At 37.2% G+C, this 11,612-nt stretch overlaps 1 protein-coding gene across 14 annotated transcripts in view; it reads right to left on the bottom strand.

Moving 5' to 3' along the window:
* Positions 1–11,612, bottom strand: part of STOX2 (storkhead box 2) — a 98,823-nt gene that overhangs the window by 14,622 nt on the left and 72,589 nt on the right. For 8 of the 14 annotated variants that reach the window (XM_030271280.4, XM_030271284.4, XM_030271285.4 and 5 more), the window contains one exon: positions 4,675–4,827. In XM_030271280.4, the coding sequence (XP_030127140.1) occupies positions 4,675–4,827 (153 nt within the window). The other 6 variants (XM_072928325.1, XM_030271278.4, XM_030271277.4 and 3 more) reach the window with 4 other exon arrangements.

Here is an 11,612-nt window from a genome sequence, read left to right on the forward strand (position 1 = left end):
CCCAGAATTCTGAATCTCTCTGGACTAAGTAAACAATCTGTGGGTTTCCTGTGGATTATGAGGCAAAGCAGGCTGTCCTCTGCATGAGCTTTTGATAGCGCACAGGAACATGAAGAACAGGTGCACCTGTTCTGCAGCAGCCAACCTCTCTTCCTTCCTCTACATGAACAACCTGCCCCATCCATCGCACTTTCGCAAGCTTACGAGACTTCAACATGTACTTACCCTTGTGAGAACCTGGTTTTACCTTATTGTACTAAAAAGACTTTTCTTAACATACTGTTTCAAAAGCATCACAACACAAATAAAAGGGACATACATATTTCTCCTGGGAACTTTGAAAAAAAGTTTGGGAAAGAGATTGAAATGGATGTACTGATGTTTTATGGCAATTTAGAAAAAAATGCACTGCAAACACATGGTAAAAATAATAATATGTATTTCTCACCCAGTAAACCATAAGGGCTACACTGTGTTGGGTGAGTCTCTAAACAGTGGATGCACAGTAGTTACATTAATTGAGTAACTCCTGTGAATGGAGAATGTGCAGATAAACACCAAGGAAAAAAAATCAGCATGCCTGGCAGTCAATGATCCTGTAAAGTCAATTGCGTCAGCCTCCTCTCTGGAGGTGAAGCCTATCACTTTTATCACTCCCAGCATACAGTCCATGCTGTGGTTCACTAAGCCAGCAGGGATGACAGCAGATACAGATCTTGGAAGCTCAGCACTGTCAGCTAAGGGTAGCTATGGGTTTTATTCCAAGCTCTTTTAGGTACTTACAAAAGCAGAAACAGACCCAAATTCAGTTCACGCTTTCCTGCATGGCAGGACAGGAGCAATGACATAAAAAAAAAGGCAACGGGATACAGAGTGAATATGGATTTCTTGGCTTTCTCAAGACTTTCCTCTTTAAAGCCCACATACCGTCTCTACACAACCTACCCCCCTGCATTCAAAGGTCTCCTTATGATCTCCCTTCCTCCATTAAATAGGAACAAGGGAAAAAACCCCAGTGGCTTACAGATTCTAGCCCATAAAATATTGCATGACAGCAGTAGTGTTATTTAAGATTATGTAGTGGTTTAATAATTCAAAAGCAGAAACTGTCTGGACACTGAATCATCAGACATGTACATTTTCTGTATCTCAAGAGAGTCTACTAGGCCATCCACTGAGCTTCCAGACAGACGATTATGTCTTGTTTGCTACTCACAAAGAGCACTGACCTAGAGTGAACTCAGTTAATGTAAGACACTTCTTTTAAGTACTACACATATAATTCATATATTTAAAGAGTGAAGTTATAAAGGTGATTGTAAGAGGAATTTTCCAGCTTTCAGAAAACTGCTTGCTTCAAAAATAACCCAGGCCAATACACAAGTATTTTCTACACTGAAATTTTGAAAGTCTTAAAATTATTTAAATATATATGTGGACAGAAATGGTGAGGGGAAAAAAAAGACAAATATCCTTATTAAAGGAAGCACAGACTAAGGTTTGGTGTTGTCTTCATCCAGGCTCATACAGATAAGAGGGTCTGTTTGCCAAACACAGAACAGGAGTTACATTCTTAGCTCCTTATACTGGATTTCAAAGATTTACATTTAATGTATGGGATTTAAGCCATGGTCAATAAATTACAAAGCAAGGCTGTTCAAACATCTCATAGTTTAATTCTAAGTTAGAATAATGGAAGCATGTGCAGGAGCAGCCCTCTTGCTTTTTTAAAAACACTACAAATAACAAAAACCACAAATAAGATGTACATTATCAATACAAACTTTTTGAATAAAATAAATTCATGAAAAATGCATCTGAAGTAGTACTTAAATGGTGTTAAATCTGCTAAAATGATTTTCTCCTGAGCTGATGCTAAGGCTTAACAAGGGATAAAAGAAATACTCTGATTGGCTCATGAAATACTAGTTAAAGATGTGGAGTGGTTGCTATGTGATGTTATAAATAATTAGCATACCTTATTTCAGATAGAGCCATGGCCCAGATTTATGCCTGCACAATGGCTCAGCAAACTAGAGGGCTAGACAGCAACTGTAAGACCCTGCACTGAGGAAAACGGTTTATTATTCTTAGGCACTTTTGAGAATAGCATCTGGGGTCCTAGGAAATTTATCTTCACCATGAAACGCAGTGAAGCATCTGTTCATTAAAGCACAAACAACACAGGCAGACAAGTGCTGCTACAGGAGGAGATACAGTGAGGTTATGTGATAATAACAGACACATCTACAGTGGTAATGCTCTTCTCTCCCTCAGAGCATCAGCCCCTAGTTAGGAAAAATAAACTATCAGAATATGAGAGGACATCAGATATTTTACAATAGCCACAAAGAATACAAAGACTCAAAAAGCTACAGCTGATTTATCATAGGGGTTTGGGCAGAAAAGTGAAAAGTGTCAGCACAAGTTCTTTATATTGGAAAGGAGAAAATGTTTGGATAATCCTCATACACTGAGAGAACATGTATGCTTGCTATATTAAATATGTCGTGGCTGGGAGAGAAAGGCATTTCTCTAATGAAGGGGAAAAATTGGTCAACAGAGGGTGGATTTTTTTTTCTACAAGTAACTTTCTCTACATTTTGGGAAGTAAGGCACTCTTTTTTTTTTTTTTTTTTTTTTTTCTAAATCTCAGACTTGAGAAATTCACATGTTAATGGCTAGTGGAAAAAAAAAAAGGCAGCAAGAGACTATGTGCTAACTTGCCTCAGGCTTCGTCTGAGCAATGTCTACAAAATAATCCAGCCAGCTGAATTATTTTTTTCGTGTTTGGTTCTGTCTAACAAGAATAGCACAACACACCAAGTGAACTGATAATCATGCTCTCAGGAAACTCAAGGGATGTCACCAATAAATTATCATTTCCACAATAAAACAATGTTTATATAAAAATATTGATAGAATAATTTAAAAAATACTTGCAATCTATGAAATTCTTCTAGTACATAGCTTATATATAGAAAATATAGAAAATATAACTTGGGAAAAAATCATCAAAATTAATTAAGATAATTACAATTGTGAACTTTGCCTTCTTTGCATTCCAACACTTACAAATTTTACCACTATTTTTAAAATCAGCCTGATAAACAAAATTACGAATAGGGAGACAAAGCCAGTATTTCCAAAATATGCTTATGGTATTTTTTTCAAAGTGCAATTATTAAATGTCAGATAATTTTTTTTATTCCAAACATAGCACTCAATTGATAATTATATTTTAAATTCTCAGAATTCAGTATCAGTTATAGCAAAAGACACGTAAATTTCAAGGGTTGAAGTAACTCTTGCTCTAAAATGTAAGCAAAAAAATTCCAGACATCAAAACATGGCTATGGTTAGGCTGCCTAGATGAAACCAACGCATCAGTAGTTTTCCTACTGAGGCATTTTTAATTAGCTACATTTTGCAGCTATAAATAGGTACAATGGAGAAGTTTCCCAACTACTTTAGAGAACTGTAAACTCAGACACAGAATAAACATCTTGCCCAGGATCATACAAAGCACAAAAGAAAAAGTTCTGCTTTCTTGAGTAGTAAACCTCTGCCCAGCATCTTAGCGCCTCAATGCAAAAATGTCTCTAACAAGATGCACTTTGCATGATTCACCCACTCCAGACACAAACAGCCAGTAGAGAAGCAGCATGTTCAAGAGAACATTCTTGTTATAGGATTCCCTTTTTGTGATGTTACAGTATCTTTAATTCAAGATGATTTCCATTTACCATTTGATAAATATCAAATGCTGACAAGAATGCCTTCTGAAGAGTACACCAGCATTTGTGAATATAGCAAGTGTATCTATAGCTCTCCAAAACTTTTCGTTTAGTCATGGAGAGAGATGTCCTTTTTTGTTGTTGTTTTTCAAGCAAGAAGCAAAAGCCAGAACTGTGTCCAAGAAAGATCTGAGAACTCCTGGAAAGCAGGCTGACACAGTCCTTTCACTTTAAATATAACCTCCCTCCAACACAGGCACATAACTGTTACTGAACTATACTCCTTGCATCAGGCCACACATTGAGAGCCTGCTCTAGGTGAAGGAACATGCAGCTATCTGTGTGGGAAACCTGGTCTTTAGAAGAGAGGCCTCTACAGAGACCTCCATGAGGTTACCTCTTTGGAGGTTGGACAATGACACTTGAACTGACTGAATGATGTCAACAGAACCCTTATGAGTTAGCTACAACTAGCTTGAAAGCCACAAGGTGAAATTAGTTTGTTCTGGCTATGACACATCATGCCTTGTTCTCCATAGTTACTAAAGAAGCCCTGCACTCCTTTGGCTATGACAATAGAAAAGGTTATTTTGTGAGAAAAATCACAAAGAAGCTTATTCTGATACTGTCTGAAAAAAGAAACAAGCCAATATTTTGTTGTTTAGTATTCCAAGTAATTTTTATTACTTACATAAAGTCAGGAATTTGCTCTGCAAAATGCATTTCACTTGAATGGTCTTATCAAACACAACTCAATTCTCTATATGTTTAAGGATAAAGAAAAAGTTCCAAGATTAAAATCCTAATGTCTCCTTTTACTTTTAGTTAGAATGTCAGGATTAGTCAATATTCCCATTCAAAAGGTACTGAGACTTCTTTAACTGCCTTTTTACAGACATGTGCTCATCCGACCGATGATTTATTAGTGACTGGTTACCTGGGAAACAGGTGGTTAGGTGCTCCATTAGTGCTTCTTGTGTGACTTGTTTTCGGGCAGAGTTCATTGCTGAGATGGCCAGGCAAAGGATTTCCCCAAGTGGAATAAACTGTGACTGAGTGATGGGAGACATGCTGATGGGTGATACATCACCTGTAAAAAGACAACAGATGTGCAATGAAGCATTTTGTTTAAAAATCGGCTCATAGGACAAAGAGGTAGAGATACAGCTGGTGAAAATTCAGAGATCTCTGGTTTTTGTACTGAGCTGGGGATAAAACCCTTATAATTGAGAACCATGCGTCAGCTTATTTCAAAACTTAAGACACAGAGAAGTTTGGAAAATGGGAGATGTATACCATGCAAACACAGTTTCTCAAAGGGTATAATTGACAGACTCAGAAAAATGCCAATAAATTAGCACTCATGGCTGCAAAACCTCCTTTTAACATCCTACTAGGTAACTGCACAAACAAAATAATTGCAAATATTTCTCTGGACATAAAAGGGGAAATTTCACTCCTCTTTCAAAGTATAGATCACCCACCATTTCCATTTGATACAGTATTTTTAATTAACAGCAACAAAGATAAAAAATGTTGCTAAGTTAATGAATAGCATTTTAACTCAGCTGACAAAGCACAGAACACTCTTTAGAGGCCCAAAAAGCAACAAAACACATTAAGATTGATAATCTGAATAAACCTCTCCTGGATCTACATGTCAAATGTCTTTGTACAAACTATGTACTTTTTAGAAGAGAAGTTTTAATGGGTTCAGCATGGCCTGAATATTATGTTTGTTGTAACTTTTCTCATTTTGCCTTACAGACTATTCATTAACCTACAGTTAAAAAAAATCATCAAAAAATCTTAAAGTTATGAGAGGAATTACAATTTGACAATACTAGCATGAATACACATATACAAGCCCATTTTAACATACTTTATCCACATAAATCTTTGATTCTGCTCTGTAACTCTTCTTGAAGTGGTAACAGCTCCCCAGTGATCTCAAAGAGAGGAACTCAACAGGCTAAAATATTTTCCTTTTCCAGTGGAAAAGGAGTCATAAAGAGTAACAGACAGAACAAAGGGCACGTAAGTCTGAATCCTATTCTGGCCACAGGTCAGTCAATAGCCAGGGATTAAGTTCTACCTAAATGGCTTTGAAATGTCACAAAAATCATCCTATTTCTGGTGTCACAGAGCAACATCTTGTAATTAAATAATGAATCAAATTACTAGAAATTAATTCAAATTCAAATTTTCATTCTCAATTCAGAAGATCTAGTATTTGCCCCATTAATTCTGTATTCCTATTACGTCTATTAAAAAAGAGCAGCAGCTTCTAAAATTGATTATCAAAATGCATTTACTCAGGCATTATGGTGGGAAAAAAATGGTGAGAGCAGTAAACTGCATAACTGTCTCAGCGAGACTTATGAGCAATATTTTTCAATCACAAGCTCTACAATCTGCTCTATGGCAGTGATACACGTTACCCAAGACACAAGCATGATTTAAAACAACACATTTGTGCTATGCTATCTCCTGATTGCTTTTGCTTAATCAGGCATGACCATATCAATGCTGCATTCCCTTCCCAGCACAGCAGCATTCCTCCCCCTTCAACACAGTGAAGACCAAGATCCTACTCATTCTTATCTCATCACAGAATTATAACCTTAAAATATAACATTCTCTGGACATTTTTTACTCAAATACACCTAAGAGTTCCTGCCACATGCATTACAGACAACGGCAAGGAAGGTGACACACAGCTTACAGGGAAACATGAGAGATATGCTTCCATATGACTTGGGAGTAACACCATTTGTTCCCTCATCATTTGAGTACGGATAAAGAACCTCACAGTTATTATATTGCTTTACTAATAATTATGTCTGCTGTCAGTTTAAACTTGTTCATAGACAAATCTTTGTAATCAGCCACACACAGATTTACCACCTTTGATCACCAATCACCATACACTTTGTATAAGAGGATCAGTTTCTTTAATGATTAGTTTCATGTCTAAGAAGCATCAGAATTAAGGTAAGAATTATACCGATTTAGCTAACTAATTTAAGAAACTACTGTGTTTAACACAAAGATTATGTGTCATGGGTATCCTTATGAGAACTACTAAATTAAGTTCAGTGCAATGTCACACAGATTGGCATATATTGGCCACAGCTGAGTTTTAATCTTATCAAGTCCACAGGGCGCTAAAACGGGCTCTCTGGTGTCCTGGTTTTGCCCGGGTTAAAGCAGCTTTAAGGGAGTCCAGGTAAAGGGCAGCAACTTCTTAATTGTTCTATCTGTATCAAAGACCTGGCAATTTCTCAAACCTAAGCAGCCTGGCAGGAGTATCCCTATGCCTGTTCCCAGCCATGCACTCACTGCACACAGTGCCTGCACACAGGTGCCAGGATGGGAAAGCAGGAGAAAGACCTCTTTCTTTCCCTTGCATGGGAATGATCCATTCACAGGTAACCAGAATGAAACTTAGGATGTAGAGAAGGAGCCATAATACTATAATCAGCTTCCTGAAGTGGGAAAGGGACTCAAGGAGTTTTATACTGAACCTTTGCTCTGCAGCCTTGTAGCTGCCCCCAGAGGGATGCTTGGACAAGAACTCAGAAACCAATTGCTCTGCTCATGCCCAGGAGCAGCCCATCCCTCTCCCCTGACTGCCAAGAGCCTGCAGAAATCCACCTCTGAGATCACTTCCAGTCAGGACTTGTTAACTTAAAACTGGCTAAGTACAAGCTAAGAAATAATAAAATTTGCCTGATTTTAGTAACTTTGCACAGTTCTTCCTTTTAAAGTAGGCCTTCAGCTTGGAATTGCTTTCTAGGTTAGTGAACACAAAACATTCAGTCTGTGCTGAATTTGACCCCCTGCCAGTAGGACTCTTGTCACCAGGAGCAAGCCAGGAATTTCCATTGAAATACTGACTATATATCATATAACTCCTCAACACGAAACATTTAGTATTGATTCCTTAATATTAACACAATTTCTAGAACAGCATGTTATAGTTAGTATACCAGGGTAACACACATCCTGCTTGCAAATATTTGGGAGCTTGACAACCATTTAATTTACTACAAAGATTACTATAATTGCCTATAAAATAATAACTTAAGTGGCTTTAAATTATTTAGAGATGTTAAAAAAATACTGGTTTATGTGAGGGCTTTTCTGGTATATAAGGGACTGCTGTGAGTTAAGGCTTATTCTTTTCCACCAAGTGCTCTTCAGCCCTCTTCATTATGACAAGGAAACTGTCATTTCACGTCTGTCATGAAAAAATTATCTCTATAGCTTGTTCTTCATAACTGGCTGCTGGAGATAGTTACTAGCTCTTGTTTAAAAAGGCTAGCACATATTTTGAGCAGACCTAGTGATAGAAAGCCAAACTCCCCTCACTCAGGGAAGCTCTAACTTGCCAGATTTTATCTTGCCTGTCCTGTGGCTCTGGGAAATCACAGGAACTCTGTGGCTATAGTTAAGTCAACAAACTTCTTTGATGAACAGTAACAGCAAATATCTTGCATCTATGAGATAATGTAATACATTAAAATCAATTACACACATAAATACTGTTAGGCTGTTGAACAGAAGGTTTACTACGACTTCTTCAGGAAAGATCTGCTCAAAAAAAAAAAAAGCAAATATGCTTTTCCTAATTTTTGAAGACCACATCACTTACATAAAACATCTAGCATATGGGTCCTGTTAGCTATGACTGATGCTTGTCTCAAGCAGCTTTCTTTTGAAATAAAATTACTAGCCTCAACTTTCATATGTTTGTGTTCCCAATTAAATGAAAATTGGAGCTCAGAGAGTAGTTTTCACCAGCTGACTGTATGTTTTGTTTAAATATAAGAAATATACATGTATATATAGCTCCAGCTCTGTTTCTGCAATGTCTTTCCAAATCTCTCTCAAAATAATAAAAAGTTTTCTAAACTTATTGTATTAAGTAACATTCCATTTTAAAGAATGCCTAAGCACATAAGAAACAGTGAACAGGAATTGTACTCATGTATGCCTTGGGGATTTGTATTGCCAGCCTGGAGGAAAAATTATTTTTATTACTTAGAACAAAAGATAATGTAGAACATAAACACTTAGCTCTTACATAGCACTTTTCTTCAGTGGTTTTCAAACCCTCTGAAAAACTGGGAACCATAACTATCCTTAACATACAGATGAGAAATTGATGGTCAAACACAGCTGGATATAAAAATTCCCACATCCTGAACCCATATGAACCAGAACTTTTCCTACGCTAGTTTATCTAGTGTGTCTGTTCTCTGCAAGTCTGGGTAACACCGTTTTGAGAGAAAATGAGGCAGACTACATTCTGTACCATGTATCAGCAATTAACTATCAACTACATGACAGACTTTTTCTTAGTGATTCCACTGCTGGAAAGAAGTGACCTGGAAGTCAAACTCTTTGTCTCATGAACTTTGCATAAAGATTACTTGAAAAATCACCTCTTGAGTTACAAATGGAACCAATTCAGCACAACCATTGTAAATGAATTAAAGAAATTACAGTGCAAAATCATACTATATTAGAAATTATACACCCTATTTCTCTGAAATAGGGAGGAGACCCTCTGATTTACATTCTACATCCTGTAAAGTACAGCAAGTCAAAGCCCAGTTTCACTTCTTCAGATTCTCAACACCTTTTTAATCTTTTGTTTCTTATGGCTCAAGACAACTTTTATACATAATTTTTAGCCTGGTTTCCACATAAAATGAGGCTTGCACAATCAGAATCTGTGCATTTGTATGTGTCAGGGAGATTGACCCTCCCTAGACAAGAGTAGTGATTCTAAAACATGTGTTTTCTACACATTACATCTATACAAAGCTTTAGGCATAGCAACCTCCCACCAAATAGGACAGAATTCAGTACAAAAAACACTTGACAAGGGAAATCTGACTTCACTACTTTTGCTGCTTACAGAACTACATTATTAATCAGAAAACATCAATCTAGAGCACAGTAACTCCATGGCATCTCATGATTATAGTGGTTGTTGCAACAGAAATCCCCTACAAAAAAATTCTTGCCAACAGCCTGTTCTCACCAACACTTGCCTATGATTTCACCCTGGGAAGAACTACAGAAAGGCAATTTTCTAACAAAACTACTTGTAATGGGCAAAGGAGGGCCTAGAATATTATTTTTTTCCCCAATAATACTGAATGTAAAAAGTCTCTTCTAGGAAAAGTACACTTTCAGATTTACTTAATGAAGGGACAGATGCTGAAGAACTTACATGTCTGGCCTGAGCTGCGCAATTACCCCTTTTTGCCCCAAACCCCAACCTGACTGAATTATGCTAATTAAAGAATACTTTGTAAGTAGATGTAGCAAACCTATTCTGATGTGAATTCACAACAAGGATATATAATTGCCATTTTAAGTTAGACATTCCCATTTGACTGAACAAAAGGAGGGAAAAGAAGAATATGCAGATTTCATTGGTATTAACCAGACTACTGTGAAGTACCTTGAATCTGCACTAGCATGCTTACACAGAAAAGATCACATTTCTCTGACACAATCAGAAACAAAGAAAATTAGAAGAAATGTTGCTTGTGCTGTTTCCAGACATAGCCTAAATCCTCCTTTTAAGCTACATTTCCTGGAGTATTTTATGAAAAAAGCTGTGGATTGTTTTTACTGGACAGATAACATATTAGAGGACTGATAATAACAACAAAAAATACATAAAATATTTTTCCATTTATTCCTGTTTAAGAGCAGCTTAAACAAAGGCTCAACAAATGCAGTAGTACATTCATTCACTAACCAGCCAGTTCCTTCTGCATCTCTGAAATGCACACCCACCAAAATAAATAATGAATACTTCCAAGAATGTGGCGACTCCAAATCTACACAGCCTGAAGAAAACACATCAAACTTACTATAAACAATATAACAAACCTTAACAGAGTTCTAGTTCCTTACTAGTTATTAACTTCAACTGTGTAAATTGATCTTTTTAATCATTCAGACCCAGCTAAAATCATGATCTCCAGTTTCACCAAGTGGCACCAACTTTCAGAAACAGGTGCTAAATTACCCGCAGTCAGCAGACTTGTCTTACAGGCATTCATCCTGTGTATTTCCTGTGATTTAATTTTCCTTTTCTTTGTTCATGTCCTGTGGCCAGCTGCCTCCTCATCCAAAGTGATATCCCAGCACGTGTTACAACTATGATCATAAAAAGTTTCTGCTGGAGCACGGAACTTTCCCAGAGGATTCAGATGAGGAGATTTCTGTAGCATTGCTTATCCTGGGAAGGAGGTGTGGGGGGACTGTGTTTTTTTTTAATATATTGTGTGCTTTAGAATGTGTTTCCCCAAACAAAATTTTTCAAATGCATTTTTTAATAAATGTCCATGTCTATATTCCTGGCACACAATATGTTAAAAAAGGGGGACTTACCTGAACCCCTATGGTCTGGTTCCATGCTCCAGTACAGTATCCAGAGAAGCTGTGATGTAACAACAATGTGCATATTGGGGATTTATATCACTGTGGAAGCTGGCTGAATGCAGCATAGGTCAGTGCCACAGGACCTAAAAGAAGAAAAACAAAGCATGCTTTTAGGCATTAATATGCTGAGCACCCACCTCTTAAAGCAGGAAATAGGGACATACTGAAGAAAAAAATGCAGTTACCTATGTAGGTCCACTGAAACGAACACTATTTCACACAATTCTCACATAAGCATGAGAAATAAATGGTTAAGAAATTACAAAGGAGGTGGAGAAGAATCTAAAAGGGACTACAAATATAACTCCCACGCAGTGTTTTGCAAACATCTCTCTCTCTTTGCCCTGTTTCCATGGAATGGCTGAAATCACGTTCTGATACCACCCCCTGTTCCGAAGGCAC

This window comes from Taeniopygia guttata, chromosome 4, assembly GCF_048771995.1.
Source record: "Taeniopygia guttata chromosome 4, bTaeGut7.mat, whole genome shotgun sequence".
NCBI classification, from domain to species: Eukaryota; Metazoa; Chordata; class Aves; order Passeriformes; family Estrildidae; genus Taeniopygia; species Taeniopygia guttata.